This window comes from Eumetopias jubatus, unplaced genomic scaffold (genome assembly GCF_037043125.1).
Source record: "Eumetopias jubatus isolate StellerSeaLion01/CBP00866 unplaced genomic scaffold, mEumJub1_p1.0 scaffold_3, whole genome shotgun sequence".
Lineage (NCBI taxonomy): Eukaryota > Metazoa > Chordata > Mammalia > Carnivora > Otariidae > Eumetopias > Eumetopias jubatus.
The window spans coordinates 94,591,595-94,617,275 of NW_028274809.1; the positions used below are offsets into that span (position 1 = coordinate 94,591,595).

The following is a 25,681-nucleotide window of genomic DNA, read 5'->3' on the forward strand; positions in this document are numbered from 1 at the left end:
TGGACTCTTGGGGCGCCTGGGTGGCTCAGATGGTTAAGCGTCTGCCTTCGGCTCATGTCATGATCCCAGGGTCCTGGGATCTAGCCCCGCGTCCAACTCCTGGCTCAGCGGGGACTCTGCTTCTCCCTCTCCCTCTGCCTCTCCCCTTGCTCATGCTCTCTCTCTCTCAAATGAGTAACTAAAATCTTTAAAAAAAGGAGTTGGACTCTTAACCGAACGAGCCACCCAGGTGCCCTTGGATCTTACTCTTCTTAAGTAGCTGAAAGGAATGAGATTATCAGAGTGAACTTAAGTATATAGTGTGTGGCCTCAGCATGCGGCTCAGGGGTGGGGATGGGGTAGGATGACTGACAGCAGCAGAAGAAATGGAAGGCAAGAGTGGGAAGGACTCATCCCAAGACATCACAGCTTTATTAAATATGAAAAATCCAGGGTTACCATCCTTCAGGCTTTTGAGCTCTGTGATCCGCCCTCCCTATCAGATTTTGGGGAGGATACGCAGGCTCTCCAGGGGAAAGATGACCTCTCTCAGGTTGCAGGAAAGCATAGGGCCTCCAGATCCTTTTGACTCTGAGAAGAAAGGTGCTGGAAGATGCAGACGGGGGGGCTCTGTGGGTTTAACCAGAGACCCAGAGCCCACAATGTGTCCTGACCTCTGAAAATCAGGGCCTGCCATGAAGTGCTGATAACTTCATCAAACTTAAATTGCCAAGAACTTTGGAGAAAATGCAGGATGCACAATGATTATTTAAATAGAAAGTCCTGGAAAAAAATTTAATTAGCTCCTTTAGACCAACCAATCTGAACCCATTAATTAAAAGGATTTGGGGCTGTTGCTTAATGGACTTGAATGTGACCTAGGTTTAATTATATCTGAATAACAATTTGCACCGTCTCGGCTGCCCTGCTGGCATCGAAACATCTCAGTACACAAAAAGTAAACATTTCGGGCTAACTCTCCAAAGCCTCACAATTTGAGAATGAAGCTTAAGCAAATACCATACAATTTCTTGGCAATGAGTTTTCTTGTCACGCTAATTAGGATTGCAGGAAATGCACAACTCAGAAACACCAAAATAACAGTTCTTTGTCATTTCTGTCAATAAGCAATTTTTCCTTGCTTCCTGTGTACTCAATACCTGTGATATTATAATGGAGCAGACAGATTAAGGTCAAATAGCACTCTTGAGGTTTGAATCACAAGAAGGGTAGGCAGAGCGAGCTCCTCACCAGCAAAGGGTAGCCCTTAAACTCCTGCGTCCCATGGCCTTGGCACACATGGGTGTCTTCACCGTACTAAACTTCCTTCCCCCCAAGTCCCCAGCTTCCCCAGTACTGTGCTACTTACAGACATCCTCAGCATGCAGGCAAGAGACACAGCACAAGAATGCATTCAAGCACAGCTTCACTGTTCGAGAGGAAACTGGGCATATTTTATTTATACTTCATCTGGCCTTCAGAAGCCCTGAATTGAATGAGGGTATTCCAGATGACGGAACATCGTCATGGCTGCAACTCCTTCCCATCAATAAGCATTTCTAAACCCAGGGATTACATGCTCTACAGTTAAATTTCTGAACTAATACTAAGCAAGAGAAAACGGATGAAGCACCAGAGATTTTATTCACGGCACAGGATTGGGACATTCCTACACGTCCACAAACGGCTCAGTAAAACCACTAGGAGTCTTACCCTGTGTGAAAGGGAGAAACAGAATTGTTCTAAACCCCTAACTGGAGCAGTTAACAAGGAATCCTTTCAACATGGATCAAAGTGGTTCTTAGGAAGACTCCACATGAATTTGGTCAGTTTCCAGTCACTCTTGATGGGGAACATCAAGATAATCCAAAATAGAAGACATGCGCACCACATAAGCTTTTCTGACTAGCGTGACCTAGCTAAATTGGTGGAGTGGCTCAGAAGGGAGTTTGAACAATGAATCAATCTTAGCTTATCCAACAAATTGAACGCTGGCACAAAGTGATCAGGACAATGTGGGAACTGACAGCACAGGGTCTAAACTCAGGCCGACCAAAGTTCAAACCCTGATGGCCTCACTTCCTAGTTCTCTAACTGTGGGAAATTGTTACATGACTCTTCCTACAGATTAGCTGAGGTCCATTATAACGTATTCTCTCCAGCTATGGGACCTCAGTCAAGGTTACACAAGCTCTCTAAACTGTCTTGTCATGTGTAAAATGGCGCAATAGTGCTTTATTTCATGGGGCTACTGAGGGGATTAAATGAGATATTTAATGGAAATGATGTATTCCAAAGGTTGGGCACTGAAGTAAATGTTCACTGAACAGGAGTCAGAATCCAGATTCAACTTCATGCAGCTGCACACACACATGACCTTGTACTGTTTAGCTAGAGCTTAGGTGTGCCTGAGTTGTGGTTGTGTGGTTTACAAGATGCCTGGCACCTGCATGTGTATTTGCAAGTTCTCCCTATTCCATAAAGTACCTGGACTAAAAAAAAGGGGAGGGACATCCATCAGAAGAGTGAGGAGACATGGGTTATGGTGGCTGCCTCGTGGAAAGGCCAGTCCCATGAGCCATGTACTATTGCTAACCTTGTTTCTTCTTCATATAATGATTGGGAATCCCCCTATTTTTGGTAATATAACTTTAAAAAGAATCTTTATAGCTTTAAACAGAATCCATATGGTAGCCAAGTATGGAGGAAATGTATTCTCCTGAGAGGTGATGCTTTCATGTAGCCTAAAGGGTCTCTCCCTGGACGCGTGTCTGGCCTTCTGCACTCGATGCTTGAAGGAAGAGAATAGTGGCCAAAATCGCTCCCATTCAGGTTTGGCTATACCCTCTCATGGGCTGCCCATGTCCCTAACCTGAACTACAAGAAGATTCTCTTGTAAAGAGCTAGAAGGTTTAAAGGAGACAAGACAATGATATACACCAAGTATGTTTAAATGCCCAAAGGTTGTCAGAATTGGCTGCTATGTCAAAGGCTATTTCCTAGAGACCAGCTCACTGGGTAGGCAGCCAGACTATCCTTGCTACCCAAGTGGTCTTTCATAAACAAAACCCAACACAACACAAACAATAATAACCAAGACCAAAAGTTCACCCACTTCGCTCATTTGGAAATGCCAGTTCAAAATCCCATGCACTGCAATTTGCATTATAAATGCATTAACTTGGAGATGAGGGGGTAGCTAAGAGAAATATCTGGATAAGTTTCTAACAGTAGATGCCAACCATCTTCAGCTGCCCAGCACGAACTGTTTACTATTTACAAGGTGTGAGGCAGCACAACAGGCCTATTCACCGTCACATTAAGGATGGGCTCTCATGGTACTGAGGTCAGAGGGTTCTTGTGACAAGAGATAAACTCACGGAGAGGGCACAGATAAGGGTTAGAGAAAATGGCTAGTACTACTAGAGTAAATCTCCGTGATCGTGTGCACCACAGTAACACGGATGCGCCATGTTAAAATGCGGCTGGTAGTCGGCTCCCGTCCTCCAGAGCAACCTCCTGCTGTTATTTAAGGGACACCACAAGTCACAGTGCAGTGTTTTGTAAGACTAAATGGTTGACCCTGCTTACAGCATCACAGAAGTTTTACGCTGGTGTCCCTCTTTTTTATTATTACTACTTCTACCTGTGCACTTTTCACATTGCGATAGGTCCCCAGTTTACCTGTTTGTCTCCTCTACCACATCTGTGTAAACACTGGTGGGCAAAACTGCCTTAGTCATCCCTGTAGCAAAAATGCCCGGAGTAAGGCCTGGAATGTATTCAGTAGTGAATACACATTTGTCAGAAAAATGAGCAAAAGAATAAATACTAATAGATGAGATCTTTCCAGCAATCAAATGTCTCTGTGAGGATGAGGAGATGCTGAACATTTTCGTGTGTATTTGAGTGGGCGGATGTGCTTTTGTTCCTGAAGTCAGAGAAGATACTGAATGACCTCACTATCCACTGCATTCTACACACGTACATGGGAGGGCAAGAGGGAGAGAGTATGTGTGTACCTAAATTTTTTTCCCCATCTGGCTGGAATGGGAGTAACTTTAGGCATTGGCCACGAGGATGAAGCCTCCTTGACTATCTGAGGGCGCATATTTCTGTGTCTGAAATGGAAGATGGAAGATGGACTGCTCCATCAGTTAGTAAGCGCTGGGGCTCTCTCTCACAGGTCACACCTGTGTGATGTGTGGGCAATATGGTGGAGAGGCAGGCATGGGCTGTCAGAAGGACAGTGTCACCCGCTGTGGAAGCCTTGGCGATTTAGGTACGTGATTCATGAGTAAAGCAAGAAATGACTCTTACGGGCATGGTCCCAAGATCCCAGATGGCTAATGGATTTCATCCTCTTTCCTTCATTCTTTATAGAATTAACCGAAGGCCTTCTACAAGCCAGGCACTGTTCTAGGCATTGAAAACACACCTGTAAACAGAACAGGCAAAGCCCCTCTCTCATCACGGAGCTGCATGAGAGTCTGGTTCCACCACCTTGAGGTGGTGGCCACCTCAAGCCCTGGATTTTTGAGAGATTGCTCAACTGTATCCAAGCTCGTGGGGAAAGTCCTGCTTGATGGGGGATCAGACATGGGGATGGGATGGAACAGGGACAGTACATACCATATACCCTCCAACCCTGCCCAGGCTGCTAGGTGAGTCCCACAGCCAAGCTGATGAGTTGACATGGTAGGGCAACAGGGCTGTCATGACCCGCCCAAGTGCTGGAGGGTGAACGGCCAGAGGCTGGGGTAGCGAAGGGGTACAGCAACAGCATGAACGGCAGCAGCTTTCCCCCTTTGTTTTCCACAGCCAGAATTTGCTCTCAGCTTTTTACTGTAGAAAGGGAGGTACCTGTTCTGCCTCACTCCAAATGCTCCTCCAGTCTAGTGTAGGATGGGAATGTCCCTTCTATAAGGAGCTTCTGGTGCTAAGACTGGGGCGGGAGGGCGGGGGGGGGGAGGTGGGCAGGAAGAGGTTAAAATTAGGAAGGAGAAGAAAGAAGTCACATTAAATGAGAGGAGGTCTTAACCCCCAAATAAAAACATGCCACCCAGTGCGTGCTTCAGTGGTACTCCTGGAGTCTGCTGGACTGAAAGCCTTGTCTATGGTCCTCTGATAAATAATTAATTCATCCAAATTTATATGCTTATTAGAAGAGTGTTAGATTCAACAACTTCCTGGCTCTTTTAGCCCCAATTTTAGTGTCACACCAAATTCCTCCAGCTTCAGAGGCCCCCTGTGGCTGGAGCCAGCTAATGACACGTGGGCCCTTGTGGCCCGACCGGGAGAAATGCTGCCGAGCATGGGGTTTCCTGGGCCTGGGTGCAGGGCTTCAAAGACGGCTCATAAAGAAAAACAATGAGTGAGGAGCTGATTCAGCATCAATCAGTTCCACCTGTCTCCCAACCTGAAGGAGCGCCAGACTCCCTTCCCTCTCAGTGAGTCTGACGAGCGTGCGGATCCCATTCATTCTACCGACCATTTGCTTCTCCGAATCTCCAGTTCTCAACTTTCAATGTGGATTGGAATAAATCGCTTTTAAATTGCTCAGAGACACAGAGGAAGGAGTTAGAGGGAGAATGGGTTATAAATGCAAAGCCTGACTGGTCTTTAGTGTCATCATTTCAAAGCCCAGGATCCATTCGTTTCTGTGCCTGCTGCTGCATTCTGGGTATGAGGGGAGTCTCTGCAACACAAGGCCTCATTTTCATCGTATTTACCAACTGTTTTAGCCGTAATTCCACTCGGAGTGTTTTAATATATTCCAGTCAGATGAACAGGCAATCCGAAATGGGATCAGTGACATCCTGTGAAGGCACCAGTTTCTCAAGGATAAATATATGCCCCTCACGCTCAAAATTCAGCCACAGTCCTCGGCCATTAGGTGATCTCCCACATCACGGCTCGGACATCACAGGCCTCTTCTCTTTTCCTCCCTGGGACACATCAGGGGCCCCAGCTTCGGCCTATTTCCCACTCTCTGATAGGGTAAGTGGATGGTAGGGGAAGTAAGGGTTCTTTTAAAATTTCCAAGGCTGAGTAAGACATTCACAAGGCTGGGTTAATAGGAGTGCGCGAGACAGTAATGACACGCTGTTGAAAACCAGTGCTGCCAAATGTAATTTTAAAGGAGCTTGAGCTTTTCCCACCATCTGATGTGGGGAAAAGTAAAATGAGGCAAATGGCAAAAAATAGCATTGCCACTAAAGGGCCTGGACATTCTAACGATTCTAAAATGTCATCCTGAGACAGAAAAAGAACGGGAAGCTGAGAGTACAAACTGGGGAACAAACACACTTCACTCCTGGGTTGCCACGAACAGTCATTGGACTATAGATGACCTTGCAAGGAAATGAGATCTTAATTAGTACAAACCAGATCTTTGGCCAAGGAGATAAATAATTTATCTGTTTTATTCATGGCATCACCAAAATGACTTGGAGTAGAAATGATTAAATGCATTCCCATACAGAGAAACTGAGGCAGAAAGGAGTTGCATATGCTGTTGGCTGGTGAGTGTGCATTAAGTGTTCTCCAGGTTGGGTGTTTATGCACGAGGATGGTGCCTTTAAGGGCCTAGCAGAGCTTTAAATTTGGATTCAATCAATCAATCAATCAATCAATCCATGAGTCAGGGTCGCCTGCCAGGCAAAGTGAGTGACTATGGGCCAGCCGAATGCTCTAGCCTACTTTCTCCTGATTACGATGAAGTTAACAACAGCACCTTCTCCACCTACCTCTTTGGGCTGTTGTGAGAATCCAACAGGGCAGCGTGTGTGAATATGCTTTCCCAAATCCAAGTGTCACACAACGATGAGAAATCGCTCTTAAGCCACAGAGCCTCTCACCCACTCAGCCTTCCCCCTACCTTACGAATGAAAACCCCACCAGCCAGCCAGGGCCCAGAACTGAGACAGTCACTGTTGATAACAAGCTGTCCTGTGCCTTAAGGAAGGGATCTCACTTGTCTTCTTCACTCTAATATCCCTTGCACCATGTCTGGCTCTTCAAAGCCAAACTCTGGTCTATTTGCAAGTCCCCTAAGGTCACGTGGTACTTTCCCAGCAGAATTGTAGGCAGTGGGGCAAAATGATGTTTTCATCACTCAACTAAAATAGTTCTCCATCAGTGGCTCCCCCAGGTACCTACCTGTTGGGGTCTGAGGTCCATCTATGTCTGCGATAGTCAGGCCCTCAGCCCCTCAGCGAAGGTTTCCTCCCACTCTTTCCCCGGCAACAGAGCAGCTGGGTGGCTTTGTGGCTCCCTCCGGAATGTGTCTTCTCTGCTTCCACCACGTGGCCCTCCCCTGTCTCTCCTGATGCCAGGCCTGCCCTGCCCAGCACCCATCTCCAAATCTTTCACAGTGCCTTCCCTTCTCCCTGAGCCCAAAGGGACTCTCTCTCCCCCTCCCCCGCTGCCCTGTCTGAACTTCTTCAGGGTCCACCACCAGCTTTTTGAATGAGGAGGCGTGAGGAAAAGCCAGTTGGGGGGTCGATTCCTTGAATGGAGCCAGTGGGGAGGTGAGGGAGCCAGGCACCCCAGGCGAGCTTGCTGTGACAGCCGCTGCTTGATCATGAGGTCTGACGCTCAAGACAGGGCCTTATCTTTCCTGGTTGCCACCGTATCCCCAGGCCCTCGCTGGATGCCTGGCACAGCGTGGGTCCTTGGCAAGTAAGTTTTAAACCGTAGCAACGTCCTTCCATGATTAACTTTAAAGCCACAGCTGATCTAGAAAGCCACTGCCTGGAAATGACCTAACGAGTTACTGCAGCATTGAAAGGACAGCGCGTAAGAATCTGACCCCATTTGCAACACGAACAGAAACAGACTGTAAACCACACCACTGATGGATTTTTACAAAAATCACTAAAAACCTACCTTGGTTTCTCGGAGAAGAAACTGCAGGTCTCGTCCACTGAGGATACCGTGGTTTTTCACGTAACTGGGAATATTCTTCGTGCTGGAGCCATAAACAGTCGCGTGTACTTCCATGTAGGTGTGAATTATGTCCAAATAGATTTTCTTATTCTAAAGAGGGAACACAAAGGGAAGGCATTTATTTTTTTCTTTTCATTCTTGTAACAACCTGCCTCATAGCTGGAGGCCACAGAGACAGAGTTCTTAATATAGAGGTTGCAGGAATTTGGCATTCCAACCCATAATATTTCTTTCAAAAGTAATCTGACTGGATTTTGAGGGCAAACATAGTCATACTGCCGCCGTACAATTCTGCGAGGAGGAACATATTATGTAGCAGTATATTACTGAATACCAATGATAGCTCAAGGCCAAGTGCTTTAAAGTATTATCCCTACTTTGTAAATTACCAGGAACCCAGCACTTTGCATTTGGCTCCTCTGCCCTATGGGGTAGGAAGTTTGGGGAAGGAAAGCTCAGAGAAGGCAGTCAATATTTATCTGGAGATGCTAAGCTGTCCCCGAGGAACGCAAACATCCCCAGCTCTTGCCAGTATTTCTAGTGATGATTAATGCATGTTGTCAGAACTGGATCCCACCTAGTTGGGATGAAGGGGAGATGAGAGTTTCCCACAATATACATTGATTGACTCGGCATCTGGCGAGATAATGAGCATATCCAGGTAGACAAAAGATGGAAAAAAGATTAAATGTAAACTTCAATGAACCCTGAACCATTCAAAAGTAGTTTCATTTTTATTAGAAGCAAAACAAAACCTCTTTTCTGTACTGAATTTCGAGGCACATTTTCTAAATCAAAACCACCTGTGAAGTGGAAGCGACTTATTTTCCCTTCCTCTTCACGTTTCCGTGTGACTAAGTAGCATAAGCTGGATTTTGTAGGTTGCTTTTTCTTTCTCTTTTCTTTTTTTTTGTTAAGTTTGAAAGATTCAAGTTCTGTAATGTTTTCCAGTTGTATAAAAGTGGGACAAGTTTTTTTTTCTCATTCCAAGCCCATTTTCACACACTCCAGGAAAATGTATTACTGGCCAGTTCTATGACTAGAGACCGCAAGGGATGTAGGGGTGTGGCACCAGCAGCCACAGAGCTCAGAGAAGGGGAAGGGGCTCTGCTGGGGGGAGGGCGGCAGCACTTCCCAGCCTCCTCACCGTGTTCTGAGACGGGTTCAGGGCCTGCCCTCTGCCATGCGCTGCCCTGGTGGGGGATATTACAAAGGGCTCTCCATTTTGTGGGAGGCATGTTTCAAATCACGTATCAGAAGTCTTCATGGCTGGAAAAACAGCCTCGTTCCCTTCTCTGTCTTATGCACCAAGATGATTTTGTTCAGAAGCAACCAAGTCCATGCCTGAACTCTAATGTATGCATTAAATGAAACACTTGGCCTGAAAGTTTAATTTCATGCCATGTTTGGTATGGCTGGAAGATGTTAAATTCATCACTTCAGAGATGTGTACCCTTGAATTAATGCAGAGGTGACTGGAAACAGTTTCTAAACCCTGACTTCCCATTCATAGCTTGAATCAAATTTAGGATCACCTCCGTGATATACACTAATTTGGGGGGGGGGTTCTAGGATACGGGTCTCGTGCCAGATGTACCCGGTGATTCCTGTCCCCACAAACCCCCTTCTCAGGGACTCCAGCCCCACCCACAGCCCCCTGGCGGGGAGGGAGGGAATTCTGTAATCCCGGCCCCCTGGCACTGCTGACCGGCCCGGGTGTGTCTGACCCAAGGGGGACCCACCTCTAGGCTGGCCAGGAGCCTGGGACGTGGCCAGGCTCTGGAGGGTGCACTGTACCAATCAGACCCTCTCTCAGGAGCTCAGAATCCGGTACACAGAGAGATTCCTGCCAGATGGCCATGGGCTATAGAGCAGAAAGGTCACTTCGTGTCAGAGTCTGGGCGATTAGGAGCCAGACACAAGTTCTGAAGAAGGCAGCTGCCAGTTTTGGGCGCCAGAGGTGGAAAGAGAGCCACGTGAGAGTTGACAGGAGGAAAGGGGAAGACCGAGACAGACCGTTGGTGATCAGAGGGACCAGACAGTGACTGAGACCAAGCATGACCGAGAGGGCATGGGAGGCAGAGGAGGAGGAAGGAAGACGGTGGGAGCCCGTGAGGAAAGCAAGCACAGAGACACGGAAGAGTGAAAACCTGGTCCCGGAGCTGCTTCCGGGTCCCACTCCATCCATAGCTGTCTCCTAGTCCCAATTTCCCAGATTTTTCTGGATCCTTCCAGCTATAATAAAAGCAGCTGCCTTCCCCCATGCCACCCCACACTTCCGCTGGAGCTACTCTGGGTGGATTCCTATCATCCAAAAGGAGGCCTGTTGGGACATCTTGTTGGGCTTTTTTCAGGGACTGGGCAGGTATCTCCCCTTTGAGCAAAAAAGACAGGCTTCCCTATGAAAAGCCAGCTGCTAGCTGGTGAAGATGGACCGAAGGCCCTTGAATTAGGTCTGCAGCGAGGGACAAAGAACAGTGAAGGGCCCACCCGGTTCCTGTCCTCGAGGCACTCACTTCAGGCAGACCTAAGATTAGGATTCCCAGACCCAATGCCCGGGGAGTGAACAATATACAGGATACAACACACGTATCGCGATCAGTTCCAGAAGAGGTGGGGGCTCCTTGAAATATAGCAAGGTGGGCGGGGGGGGGAAGCTCAGGCAAATGAAAAGAAGCATATGCAGGGGCTAATAATAAAGTCTGTGAATTTATTAACATGAAGGCCTGGTCAAGTCTGAAAGGAGAAATTATCTTCCAAAGAGGATTTATGTAATTTCATGAACGAGAAAATCAAACAGGTTATTAGAGGAGAACAAATGTTTCCAACGTAACTCTAAGCTTTGAAGCTGACCTGACAACTAGGTGATTCAACCCAGGCCTCTTGTTACCACCTGTGCAGAGTGCTGCAGACATCGGGTGAGGGTGACTCACACCATGGATCCCAGGGAAAGGTGCACTGGAGTCACCCACACGGAGCTGCCTCCCCGCTCAAAGGTAATGTGCACTGGGTGCTACAGGAATCCAAAGAACCAACTCCATCTTAGGACCATTGCCTGAATTTCAGGTTCAAATGTCCGGCTGCCTCCTCAACCTGTCTACCTTGCTGGGCTGCAGGCACTTCCAACTCAACAGGTCAAAAAGTGAATTCATCACCTTATGTTCCCAGACCAGCGTCACCCTGTGTGCTCCTCATCTCAGTGACTGACATTAATCTGCACCAGATTCATTAAGTTCCTGCACTAGAATCACCCTTGTCGTTCCACACATCAAAGTAGGCAAAAAGCCCTCTTGATTCTGCCTCCATGGTATCAAGCAGGCCTTGATCCTTGCCCACCTTGATGGTGCTAGGATTAATAGAACTGGCATCTTAACACATTTCCCTGTGGCTCAAAAAGGTGATTCACCTTGTCCAAGATTTCGACAAGTGAGCAGCAGCTTTGGGACTGACCACAGAACAATCTGTGTGGCTCAACATCACTTTTGAACCATGCAAAGCAATGCTATGCACATGGACGTTCGTAGTTAAGTACAAAAATATGCATGGGGATGACAGATTCCACCTTCTGGATACAGATTACTGAGGGGGCAGGGAGGGCTTGGGGAGGTGGATGAGCTTTAATGGTATTTGTAATATATAATTTCCCTGTTAAAAGTCGCAAAATATTAACATCTACATACTTGGGTGGTGGGTATTTGATATATTAATTAAAATAGAACGATTTTAACTATATGCAATCAAGAACAAAGAGAAGCCAGTCTGTAGGACTTCAAAGCCAGCACCACTGGCACCTCACTGGAAGGCTCAGCTCCCGCCATGAAGAGAGGTTCAAGGGATCCTCTTCTCTCTTCGATGTACATTGCTATCTTTTGGGTTTAAGAAATAGGGTGCTGATGTTTCTTAAAGTAAGCATGGCCCAGCCTGCCTTTCGCAACCCTTGGGTAGGACAGAAGTGGGGAGGGAGATGTGCAGGGATGGGGACGCTTTCCAGCATCTCCCTCCCTTCCTTTATTTTAGATATTCAGGCCCAGGGGGAAAGTGCTACCATGAACTGAGTGTCTTGGATCTTGTTGATCCAAGAACTGGATCACTCCCTAGAAAGCTTTCCCTGTCTGACCTAAGAGACCAAGGTCAAAGAAAATTATCTACTCCTCAAACCCTATCACCTACAAGTTAATGAGATGCAGTCAGAAGCATCTTGCGCTGACTATCAAACCCAGGCAGGCCACCACCCCTTTCTGGGGGCTGAGAGAAATGCCTCCAGTCCCAGCTGAGCAACTTGGGAGCCCCAGAACGCTGTTCAACAGCCTCTAGTTCAATTTAAATTCACATTAAGAACAACCAATCAAACTGATTAGAATTCAAATCTACCTAAACTCATTTGGAGGTGGGGGGAAGGGGAGATGAAAAGGCAAAGGAGAGAACATCCTGGAGCAAAGGAGGAATGTTTTCCGTGTGTCTGTGGATGCTTAACGATTGTAGCTGGAGGTAGGTGCATTTTCAGAATTGGTCATAAGCTATCCAGAGCTTGAATAGAAAGCTTTAGAAAAACAATTCAATTTAAAGCAATACTAGTGCACTTCTACAGCAGGGGGAGAGGCAGAAAGCACATGTGGAGAACCACGAGCCCTTTCCTTTCCCAGCCAGTGAATCAGGGGTAGAGGAATGTTCTTTGGCAAATGTCAGTACTCTGAGCTTTCGGTTGCACAGGGATCTTCTTGCCTGCCATATCCCTGTTCTCCACTGCAGACACATACATCCTTTCTCCTGGACCCTACTCTCCTCATCCACAGGGCAGCTTGTGACTTGTCATTGTTTAAGAGAAATAATTCTACAGCTCTGCCCAGAGTTTGTTGGTCTGGGGAAAGCACCTGGTGTGTGCTGAGCCCGTGGGTATCTTCCCTAGGAAGAACTGACGGGTGTGGAAGAGCCAATCCCTCCCCAGAGTCCAAAGCTGGCTGCCACATCCAGCAGAGGTCCCGTCACATGGAGGTCAAGCTCCCGACAGAGAAAAACAAAGTCCTTGCTTAAAGAAGGCCAAATGCGAGACAGCACGTGTTCTGGTAGGGTCACGAACCACGGTTCTAGTTATGTCTCAGGTGCATCCCGGCCCCTTCCCGGGTACCCAGAGTCAGGCAGTCCCTGCTGTGGCCGGAGCTAGGAAAACTGTGTTGTTACCATTTCAGCAGTAAGAGTCCTGACAAGTACACTGTGAGTGGATTTTTTTTTAAAGATTTTATTTATTTATTTGAGAGAGAGAGAGAGAGCACTAGAAAGAGCAAGCAAGAGTTGGGGGCAGAGGGAGAGGGAGAAGCAGGCTCCCCACCGAGCAGGGAGCCCAACGCGGGACTCGATCCCAGGGCCCCGGGATCATGACCTGAGCCGAAGGCAGATGCTTAACGGACTGAGCCACCCAGGCGCCCCGACCATCATGGATTTTTAATCATTTTTAATGTAGTAGCCTCCACTTCTTCCCCTACAAATACAGAAATTGGTTGAATGCATGGTTTTATGAATATACGGTGATGAATCATATGCTTTAAGAAACACAAGTCCGTAGAGGATGCCTTGCTCCAAAACCACCCCAGAAACGCTTTACTAACTTCTACTGAGACGTAACTCCTTGAAAGCTCGGGTTGGACTGTTCCATTCTGCTGAACCAAGATCTTGTGAACCTTTCTCTACCGCAGCCTCTTCCATTCACTGCATCCACCTGCATGAACTGCTGACAGTCTCTGAGCTGATTCCTTGTCCGAATGGTGATGCATCCTCCCAAGCCTTCTCAGACCCTCTCGCTGCCTGGCGGGTGCTCACGCCACCCAGCGCCTTGTGGCCAGGCCAATCGTCCGCGCCAGCACATCACCTTGTACTTCTGGCCTCACTCCCTTCTTCCTGTGCCCTTGCAGCCCTGGGCTTGCACCTCCTTCCCCAGTAACGAGCAATACTCAAACCTGCCTCGGGCCTTGCTTTCTAGAAGAGGCCCTGGGCTGAGACCCTGTTTTTAGGCCCTCACCCCTTCAATCCACCATCCTCAGGGCTGGTTTCCAGAACTGAAGATTTCGGTCCTCCATACAAAGTTTTCAAAGGCTCCTCGTGGCGGTGAGAGACCTTGTTAGCTACACACGCAAGGCCCCCCACAAAGCGGGCTTCTACAGGCTTTCCAGCTTCATCTCCTACCGTCCTCCCTCCCTCCTTTGTGTCAGGTCTACCTACATCTGCCTGCTTCTGCCTTGGCCTGAATCGCCCTTCCTCCCCCCTCCTTTTCTCTCCTGGACTCCTCCCCCTTCTTTCTCTGCAAGCTGGCAATCCCTGGGCTCACCCTGGTGAAGTGAGCTGCCACCTCCTCGGTGCAGTCCGTATCGCTCAATTAATTAAACAAGAAGGCCATTAGACGGAGGTGGCTCTAATGCCGTGGTGGCCTACATAAAAGTGAAGCTGGCAAACGCCTCAAAGTTCTAAAATCAAAACTGGAGAGACGACCAGTCGCCAACAGCCCACTAGGCGGTAAGGCGCTGCCAAGGCGATAATCCCCCTTCTTTGCTTCCACACCTCCTCTACGTCTCTGCGTCCCCATCCCCTCCTGTCAAGGTAGTGCTCCGTACTTCCGGTTTGGCACTGCCTCCTTCAAACTGATTTTGTTCAAATAAACTCTTAAGCTTTTTAGTATGCCTCAGTTTATCTCTGAACAGTCACTTCCTGTTTGGCTTCCTCGGGCTGCTCTGTCCTGGCCTGCCCAGCCTGCGGGGCTGGGGACTTCTGAAGGGCAGGACGCGGGAGGCGCCGGGCCTGGGGGGGAGGGCCTGGCGCAGAGCAGGAGCTCAGGACACGTTAGGGGCTGGGTGAGCAAACAGAGAGGACACAGGACGCACAGCACATTTATGGGCTCGCGGAGAAGCTGGATCTCAGGCTCCCTCCCACTTGGCTCTCCTACCCAGTCCTGCCCAGCTTCCCACCCTGCCTCAGGAACCAGGTCCTTCCCCAACAAAACCTTCTCCCAGCAAATGAGCTTAAGGTCCATGACTTTACCTCAGGGTGTATTTCAATGAAAAGAAAAACGAGAGTTGCAGACCTTACAAGATGTCTTTCATAGTTGAGTCATCTTCCCTATAATTTAGTTCTCTCAGGAGTTGTGAGGTAGAAGGACAGGAGGGAGGGAGACATTTTAAAAAAACAAAACAAAACAAAACAAAAAAAACCTACCTCATCAGCCTTTCCTGAAGTCTGAAATTCAACCAGGATGAAAAAACCTTTTATTCCAAGATTAAAAGTTCTAAAATGCAAATCTCTGAATTTCAGCAGTGAAGCAGAAAGAATTTACATTACAGAATAATCAGACCTTAAGGTCCTTGGCTCATTTATTGCAAGTAACCACCCAAGGTTAAGGTGCGTGGGGGGGGGGGGGCACGTGTGGGGGAGGGCGGGTTCCTCGCTGTGTCTCACTCAGGCCTCCTAGGGCTCCGGAAGACTCTGGGAAGCTAAGTTTCTCTAAGCCTGCCACCCCTGACCCTTCCTCCCTAAATTCTTACCTTTCAAGGAGAAAGGCAGATGTTCAATAATTACAGTGGGAATAACGGGAACCTAGTGCTCGTCTCCAGCCTGGCCTGTGGCCCCCCTCTGGACCCATGGCCAACAAAAGAAGGGAATCTGCTTCCTTTTGCTGTCCTGGGCTCCATGCTTATTCTTGACTGGACCTCAGCTGGTATAAATTACAGCTCATCTAGCACAATGAGTTAGTTGTACATAAGCCACACTTGAGTCTGTTATGAGTGGTTCTAGAACCTACCTACTGCTGAGTTTTGGGCAGAGGGCAAAAAGAAAAGGATGTGGAATGAGTGAAAGGGAAGAATATTCAAAAGTACTTGACTTATTCTCTACTGTCCAGTTAGGTGGCTCAGATTTCTTGAGATTTCTAAGAAATTCCGAAATTTTTTTAGGCTGAATGGCTAATGTGGAAAGAGCAATCAGCCCTGTTATTGCTGGTGGATCTATAAGTATTGAATAATATCACTTCCCAATTATATTAGACATTTTCTAATATGTGCTGAGCTCGAATTGGGAATAAAATGTATACAAAAGCTACTTAAATATATACCTTCATTAAAAAACATATGGTACACTACCCCCCAGACCATAAAATGGGACAAGCTAGAAATAAGTCTCAAGATGGCTAGAGCCTTCACCTCGCTGCCCAACCTGAACCCAAGCCAATCCCACCCCCAGATCTTTCTGTCCGAACCCTACCTGGTTAGCTAGCATGCTTCCCCATTTTCCCAGCACTTTCAGGTTTCAGGGATTTCTCTGCCTTAGCACTGGGGCCTTCTGCAATTTAACAAATGCCTCTCAAAGGACCCTGGGGGCCTGCCAGCCAGTTTGTGAAAACAATGAGCTCTCCTTTCTACTTTGAGAAGGGCAGGAGGTCTTCAAATGGTAAAGCTGGCTTCTCTCACAACCCTTTCTCCCCCCAGTGCAAATGCAGTCACTTACGGATAATGGTGCCCCTTACTCTGCTCTGACTGCTGCGGGCCAAGAGCAACAAAGCCCACCAGCTATGCTCCTGTGCTAACGGGTAACAGGTGGAAAACGGGCCACTGTTACCACACCAGGTGTCACAATGGAAGTAATAGAAAACCAAGAGGCTGCCTTGGCAGAACTGAGGTTCCATTTTTTAGGGAGTCCGCATGGGGTGGGTGAATTGCGGACTGAATGGAGGTGACCTGTGAGTCTCATCCACTCCTGACAAGAGTGAAGGACACGGGATCCTGATGGGCTTAGGCCAGCGCCCAACAATTGGATGCAGTCTAAACGTAGAGAAGAAGGGGTCACTTGGCAGGACTGTCCTCTGTGTCTCCACGGAAGGGTTTGGAATCACATTCACACTGGTGGGCAGTGTGACAGGTGTGAACCCGGGGCTTCTCCTGCCAATTAAACTGAGAGCCCAAAGGCCAGCCACCAAGCAACAGGTACCACGTAACTCAAAGTGAGCAGTCAGCCCACCTCCCCACACCCTGAGAGGGGAGGAGGGAGGTCATACCTGGGGAACTGTTGGCCCATTTCCCTCCTCTACCTAACCAGCTGAGCAAGGCTCTAGAGGACCAACTGGGAGAGCTTCACGTGCATCCTTGGGAACTCCTGGGGCACACAGATTAGCACCAGACCCAAGCTTTGAAATGCCTCATGGTTGGAGCCTGGGGCTGGGAGGATGCCTTGGGACGTCAGAAACAGGAACGGACCAGAACTCCCAGGATTTCTCAAAGGAACAAATGACCGTTTCCCTTGGTGCAGGTGTGGACCACACAGAAAGGTGCCCCACTGGATCCTTTGGGGAAGGGCTTTGTCCAAGGGGCCACAGGGGAGGGTGGGCTGCTGGAAACCAGCCCTGAGAGGGAGCCACGCCTTCATTTTAGGCTTCCTAGGCAAAACAGCACTTAGGAGAGGAAGGAAAGGAGCTTAACTTGAGATGATGTTCAGAGTTTCCACTATTAAACCTAGAATGGGTATTTTAATTACTGTACTTGGACTGTTCTTGGAACTGAAAGTACCAGAGGGTTTTGTTTTTTTTTTTTTTTTGCAAGTTTTATAGGACCTGCCCAAAATTTTATCCAAGGGGCAGAAAAGACTAACTGTACAGTTCAAGGGAGAAAAAAGTTGTTTCTTACCTGAATTCAACAGAATCTCCCTCTTTCAACATAATGTTTACATATACAGGGGATTTTAGGTGAAGCACGGGTAGAAGTTTTTAATTTTAATAGTTGTAAGTCTATTTACATACGGCTTGGAAAAACTTAACACACCCATGGGATTTCATGCTCATTCATCACTTATGATAAAGCTAAAATAATTTTTTTTTTTTAAAGATTTTTATTTAGTTTTGGACAGAGAGAGAGACAGCGAGAGAGGGAACACAAGCAGGGGGAGTGGGAGAGGGAGAAGCAGGCTTCCCACGGAGCAGGGAGCCTGATGCGGGGCTCGATCCCAGGACTCTGGGATCATGACCTGAGCCGAAGACTCAGTTTAACCAACTGAGCCACCCAGGCGCCCCTAAAATAATTATTCTTAAAACGAGCCCATTAAAAATATCAAGCAGTAGTCCAGGTGGGGTACGCATATAACAGAGGTCTGAATTTGGTATGGGTGACTTCAGTCTGGAACCTAATGCTTCAAATAAGTGTGTGGTGGTGAGCCTCATTTCACTAAGAGGTGAGGAAGGGCCACATTCTGTCATTCCATCAACCACACTGGTGGCAAGATCATGGCCAGGGGACTTAGGTCATTCCCTCTGTCAGCTAGCAGGACAGAGAAAGGCAAGATGCTATGAGTAGTAAAAGTGCAGAGAGATGGAAGAGGTGGGTGGATGGAGTCAAAAGGAAAAGGTGGTAAACCACTCTCACTTAAAGTTGTCTCACTGTGCAAAAGTCCGGGGATGGAAGGCTTCCTCATAAACCACACTTTTGCCCCGCGGCAGCTGTCAAACTTCACACTGCTCAGCCAGCACCGTGCATGAAGTTCACTCCCCGGGTCTGACCTGGAATAACCTTCTCCCTGGTGAACTTCTCACACTCTCTGAAGAAAATCTTTTTCTTGGGTGAGCATGTACAAGGCTATTCAGAGTGAAGTGTTTGGGAGGCAGGACACCGGGGTACAAGCTTTAGTCTACCCGGAACCACCTAGATCAGCCTGGACAACCTGCTTTATCTTTTGCAACTTCAAGTTCTTCAGTTGTAACATGAGGGGCTTGTTGCTTGGAAGGTCCTTTGAGCCCTAAAGTCCATGACTTACATTTACCACTTAGGGACGCCTGGGTGGCTCAGTCAGTTGAGCATCTGCCTTCACCTCAGGTCATGATCCCAGGGTCCTGCAATCGAGCCCTACTTCAGGCTCCCTGCTCAGTGGGGAGCGCCCTTCTTCCTCTCCCTCTGCCTTTCCCCCTGCTTATGCTCTGTGTCAAATGAATAAATAAAATCTTAAAAAAAATAATAAAATTACGACTTAAGCACCTTCCTCCCTGCTTTCCCAGGGGTTACAGAGCCAGTAATCTGCAAAGGAGATGAGGCACAGGGGCTCTGATGGCCACCCAGGTCCCCTCTCCTCCCAGCTCACCCGTCCCTGAGTGTTGAGAGCTCGGTGTTAAACTCATTAGAAAACTGCCCTCCGCTGCTGAGAACAATGACCCTGGGTGGGGAGAGGTGTGTGGGGGGGCGGTATCCCAACTCTGGAACAAGTCACTCTCCACCTCCACTTCCCCAAAGAATCAGACCGAGGCTGGCCACCAGCTGAAAACGCGTGGAGTACCCGGAGCTTTTGACACCCAAAGGCAATCATTTGTTAACGCCCCCACCTTTAGGTCCAAGATTATCTTCAGGAGTAACTATGAAATGAAATGAATAATGACTGGAAAAATGAACAATGGACATCTTCCTTTCTGAGCTTTGTATATGTCAGTAGAGTTAAAAAGGATGACCACGTGAAAACAAAGTAAGAGATTAATGCTTCTTAATAACTTTAATGTATTCTTCTATAAGTAGGGGAAAAAAATCTCCATTTTGGTCTCTTTCAGTAATGGGCCACATCACATTTTCTGTTTTCACGTGTTAGCTTCTGTAGATCTGTCACAGATTCCATCAAAATCAACTTGTCCTATGTTCATGGTAATGGACAGTGTAGCCATATTCGTCCACCTATCTTTACTTACAGTTTATCGAGGAACGCTTTTTATTAATTTCAAACTGTTTCTTTCATGTGAAGCAAAATATACAAGTAAGAACAAAAAAAGTGACAGGCAAAACACATATCCAACCTGGTTATCGCTGCGTGCTGGGATGAAAAGTAATTGCTTTCCTGCAATTTCTAACTTTTCCACAAGTAATTACCTTACAAACAGGAAAAACAAAATAACACCTATGTCCAAAATCACAGTAGGCAGCCCTGAAGGGCACATTTCCCATGTAGTAACTAATGTTGAGGTCTGGGAAGTGAGATAATTGGAACAGGCCATGTTTTAGGGGGGCAACCGGGAAGAGAAAATGGATTCTGAGCCCACTTACACAGGACAACGCACACCTTTCGCTTGCATTCTAGAGAGAGGGTACCCCCCAGGCCTCACCCCCCTGCTAGCCTCTCCCAGCTCCAAATAAGAAGGAAAGCTTGAGTTTGCTGAACCCCACGCAAAGCACAGCAGTTTACACTGCACGAAGATGCATGTGTTTTTCCCTGGACCCTGCAAAAGCAGAGGTGGGGGGTGGGGAGGACTGGTTCTATTGGTTTGATTCTGAATTACCAAAAAAAAAAAAAAAAAAAAAAAAAAAATCCAAAACCAGGATACCATGTTGTGAAGAAACACGGCAACACACAGCCTGGGACTAGAAAAGGTTCCACTTAGAGCTTAATTTGCTCTAAGAGAACTAATGATTTGATGCTATGGTAGTATTTGGAGGTGTTCTTCTCTTTGGAGCCCTAATGAATTAAAAAAACAAGCACCTCTTTGGGGACATCAGGACAACTAAACAGATTCATACAGGTCACAGACATGCCCTCTGGTGCCATCCCAGAACCCAGCTGTGAAGTCTGCACAGGTGACATCTCCGAGTAACAGATAATTTCATGTGCGAGGAAGCGCTCATCGTTGGGATGGTTATGTGCAGGGTAAACCACACTGTTTCACAGAGACTGAGATCCTTATGCTTGGTGGCTCTTACCAGCAGGAGGCATTCAGGGCAAACACTGTCTCCCAGGATGGATGGCAGAGTTGGGTCACCTGTCACCAGTCTCGCTTCATTATTTAGAGTAAGAGAGGAGAGAACGGGTCTGGCAGGCCAGGCCCCCACCTCTCTGGCTACCTCCGCATTAACCTGAAGGAATGTGGCTTTCAGGGAATCCATCCACATTTGTGTAAATTTTAGTAAGCAGTGTGGGGCAGAGAATGAGGCAATCTGGGGTTTTATTCTAGCTCTATGACTACTTGTGGGAGCTTCAGGTTTTCTATCTTTAAAATAAGGGAATATCATACCTGCCCTATTATAGGAGCATACACAGGAACAAATTTCTTTTTTATTGTTATGTGAAGGGGTCACAATTCCCACCACACTGTCTCACTCACACACACACACACCCCACTCCCCACCGTGCCTCTCAAAGAGCTCCACCCAGCACCCTGTCATGTCAGAGACAGGGCACAGACCTCCATGTGGTATAGGGCAGACCCTTCACTCCCCAAGGGGTCCTCTGTCCTCGACGCTGGGCCTGACTGAGGGGATACCCCCTCTGAGTGGGCCGGCAGGGGCTTGCTTCTGCTGCTCCTCGTCTGGGTTAGGCTCTAGTGCCTAAGGCCCGTGCGTGGTAAATTTCCTCTCCAAGGCATTCGGCCCAGTGCCGTACCCATTAATACCCACGACTTCATCATGATGGATGTGTCACTTTGTAATAATGTGCATAATCCCTCTCCTCAGAATAGCAAGTGTCAACACATCTTTGTTGTAAAGGCTGGGACCTGACATGTGATAAACCAGGCCATTTAAAACCCAAGTCTCTCTTGGGCTCCTTCCTTCCCCTGATCCAATCAAACTAAGAACACCGTTCTAAATTCCAGGCATCATCTCCTTATACATGTTAAGGAAACCACAGTGGAATGATTGAGATTCTGATTTTGGCACAGCGGTGAAGGTTCCCTTCAAAGGACAGCTAACCACTGGCCTTCACGTGAAAGACTGAGTTTTAAGAGGGACGTGAAAAGTACCCTTTGCCCCTCTCCCTGAAATAAATCATGCCTCTTGAAATTTCTTCCCTTCATTCCTGACTTTTCTAAAACATAAAGATAGCAAAATAAAAGTGATCGGCCTAATTCATACACATTTGAATCTAAAATGCTGCAAATAAATATTTTTAGAAGGAAAAGCAGCCAAAGTATCTAATTTAGAAGCAGGGGCTTGAAAACAGAAACAACTAAAATACACTGGGGAAATGAAGTCGAGGTCTCATCATCAACTATCATTTTGGAAAATCTCTTTCACACTTTCCATACACTCTTTGCTCCCACTCTATCAATACCTGTCCTCCACCCCCTCACATTTCTCGGGCACTGAGTTCTGAAGGTCTGTCCCCAACCCAAATGCTCACCATCACTTTTCCTAGGGAGGTACAGGGAAAGGGGCTAAAGTCAGATCTGGGGCTCAGTCTGGGCTCTGTGTGTCCCTGGCCAAGTGGTTTCACCCACCTGCACCCAGGTTCTTTTTTTTTTTTTTAAGATTTTATTTATTTATCAGAGAGAGAGAGAGAAAGAGAGAGAGAGAGAGTGAGCACACACAAGATGGGGGAGGGGCAGAGGGAGAAGCAGACTCCCCGCTGAGCAGGGAGCCCAAATGCAGGACTCGATCCCAGGACCCTGAGATCATGACCTGAGCTGAAGGCAGACGCTTAACCTAGTGAGCCACCCAGGTGTCCCTGCACCCAGATTCTTCAGGTGATAACCAGTCTCCCTTCCAGAGAGGACCCAAAGAGCACATGAGATGATGTGGACAAGTGGTTCTGGAACTACAGAGAGCTGTGCCATAGTTAGGATCTTCTCAGGATTTCTAAATGTTGTGTTCTGTTATGAGTCAAGCCTTTCTTCTCTATCCCTTGTTCACAGCTCACTAACTGTTGCTTCGAGTCTTTAAGAGACTCCCTCCACTTAGAAACGCGGCCTGCCATTGACCATCCTAGGCAGTCCTTAGTCCCTTTGGAAGTACTCAGAGGGGCAATTCTTGACACTTTCCTCAAGCAGATCACTAACAGCACCACCTGTCCCCCCACCTGCCAATGGACCCCGAATTCCCTCCTTTGTAGGGTCTCCCACCCTGCTAAACACTGCTTGAGCTGAGTGTGTCTCCTACTCTCCTTGACTCCAAGCCCCTGGGGGGGACCTATTCATTATACCTCCAATCGTTAGTCTAGAAGCTGCTCAATCAACATCTGCTAAATGAAACAGTCAGGAGTCCAAGAGCAAAGACATCTAGGGTCTGAAACCAGATAGGGAGAAGCAACGGGTTGAGAGTGGGCAGAACGATATTGAAGAAGTGATGTTTACTCAGTAAAACAAACCATGCAGGGGGTAAGAAGTGGCCCACGGTAGTGCAGATCTGGGCCCAAAGAATTTCATGTTTAAAAGGAGCTCTGTAGGGACTCTTTTAGCAAAAATCAGTGTCTTAGATTTCGGGGGTGGGGGGACTTAATTCTCAGAGACTGAAACACACATCCTGGGACTTAAATTTGTTCTCCGTGGCAGACAACTCCACACCGATCCTAGCGGAAACAGAGTCAGAGCGAGCTCCTTGGAGAAGTCCTCCCTCTGAGAGGGTTATGTGGACCTGCCACAGGATTCAAAACAAAATTCTGTTTCTGAAAACAACAGCAACTGACGTGTTGAAAATAATTAATTTCTTTCCATATTTTCCGATGATCAAAATTAGTTGAAGCTGAATTTTGCTTTTGGTGTCTGGTTTGTTTGGAGGGCACCAGGCCTTTGCCAGAACCTCATAAAGTCCCTCATCTAACTAACAAAGGGGACTGCACAACGTGGGGTGCACAGGAACATTCGCTGCGATGTAAGAAAAACCTATGAAAATGTTCGCTTACGGTTTTCCATGTTTTTATAATGTACATAACATTACGGTACTGCACATGTTTTAAATAAATTAATAGCTATGGATTGGGAGGTCCTACTTTTTTTTTTCCCCCACTGACGTGGCTCTAACAACCAAAACCAAACTGAGGAACAAGTGGCAGTCCAGCCCCCAGCAGAAGCTTGCAAATATCCACTTGTCTGCAGCGAAATGGAGTGAGCAAGTCAAATTCTGCTGGTATCTATCTTTCCTAGAAGGAAGGGTTGGGAAAAGCTGATGAAACCACACAAAGGCCTACCCTGTCTTGGTCACTCGCCATTCTCAGGGAGAAAGAGTAATTCTAAAAGGGGAGTGACACTTATCTTTAAAATTCCAGCAAGAGGTGGGAAGGGGACAGTGAACATCTTCATTAAAAAGGTTCTCAAGAGGAGGCATCTGGTCTTCCGTGTCCTTGGCAGAATTTGAGCTCAGGCCTCTGTATTTTCTCCCCAACAGTCCCCCAACACCCACTTGGGCAAAAACACAAGCACTCCAAATTTATTACAGGAGCAGCTTGTCATATTCCACATTAGTTCGGATTTCAAATTTATTCAGGTCACCTTCACACACCATTAACTCAGTTACCCAGCAAGCCATTAGATACCATATGTGTATGACTACAGGCCTCGGGGTCTCCAGGAGAAAAAATTAATCAGGGGGGGGGACCCATCTAGCTGGTGGGTCTCCTGGTTCAGCTGGTAAAGCATATGGAGCTGTAGCACAGAGGCCAGGCTTCACTCTACTTCAAAAAAAAAATTAAAGGGAGAAAGCCTTCCTTTAAAAAAGGAGCAGCTCTAGAAAAGGCAGAGGGTGCTACCTCCGTGCAGATGTTAGCGGGGTCTCTTCCCTTAGATGCCTTTTCAGATGTTCCCAAGCTTAGCATTTATGCAATTTAAATAGGCTAAATTTAAAAGTCAATAAAACATCAGTAAGAGTAACTTGGCAGACTGAGAAACATCAAATATATTTAAATTAAGTGAGTCCATAAAGACACTTAATGAGATGATCACCATTTGCAAGTGCTAAGGAACTAATGGAGTGGGCTAAGAGGCCCTGATGACGGAGAACATCAAGGGAAGTAAGATAAACAGACTTCTGTGCCTCTTGATGGTAAGACCCAGCCGCACCTATGAAGTAGCCTTGCACAGAAATTAAACCTCTGTGTGATCAAGCTGTAATACCTTAGCTGCCGATTAAAAAAAAAAAAAAAAAAAGAGTGGGGAGAGGTGGACAGTAAACCCCACCACAGGCGCGCAAGGAGTAAAATGCAGACTGTGGGAAACTCTTCAAATACACGGGTTTCTTTAACAGACAGACTCCCATGAAAAGAGAGTTCAGGAACAGACCCAATCACAGTGTGTGGCTGACTGAAGACAAGGAAAAGGAATTACGAGCCCATCTCTGAAATCTGAACACAGGCTGTGAGTCCAAGATTAAGACCTTCCTATTCGTGATTTTTAGGTGTGAAAATGGTATTGTGGTTCTATTTCTTTAAGAGTCCCTCTCTTTTCGAGGTACATGCTGAAATCCTGGGGGATGGAATGATACCTTGGATTTGCCTCAAAGTCATCAGAGGGCGGGGGATACAGATGAGCCACGAGGAGCTGGAGCTGGTAACTGGAGAAACCGGCCGATGGGTCCGCAGAAGCTCATGATACTGGGTTTCCCATGATAAATGGATATGTTTTCCATTTAAAGCAAAGAAGAGTCGCTATAATTTATTCTGAGAAAAGCTTTCTTCAAATTCTCAAGAGTGAGGAGAACTCTTTTTTGTGGTCCTTGACTCATGCGGCGAGAGGTGGCAGCTTCTGAGCTTTAGACAGCTCTAACCTTATGTCAGTTCTTTACCAACGCTTTGTTCATTTTTTGGTGCAGTCTTCTAAAATCCAATTTTGTTGTCTCCTACCTTCTCACCCACAGGATTGCGTGATTACAGAATTCTGTGTAGAAGGCAACCCGGTTCTCTGACTGTCGCCTCACTGTCCATCTTCTGATGGGGCCTTCCACTCCTGGTTTTCCATTCACAGACCTAGTTTTCTTCTGGCTCTGGAGCTCGCTCTTGGGTACATAACTGAATACCCCACCCTCCACAGCTACGAGGGGGCTGCTTCCCCCCCCCC

The 25,681-nt window shown here is 47.3% G+C and overlaps 1 protein-coding gene across 4 annotated transcripts in view; it reads right to left on the reverse strand.

Moving 5' to 3' along the window:
• Positions 1-25,681, reverse strand: part of MGAT5 (alpha-1,6-mannosylglycoprotein 6-beta-N-acetylglucosaminyltransferase) — a 325,833-nt gene that overhangs the window by 40,168 nt on the left and 259,984 nt on the right. For all 4 annotated transcript variants that reach the window (XM_028101249.2, XM_028101248.2, XM_088021737.1 and 1 more), the window contains one exon: positions 7,870-8,019. In XM_028101249.2, coding sequence (XP_027957050.1) covers positions 7,870-8,019 — 150 coding nt within the window. The remainder of the gene's footprint in view (positions 1-7,869; positions 8,020-25,681) is intronic.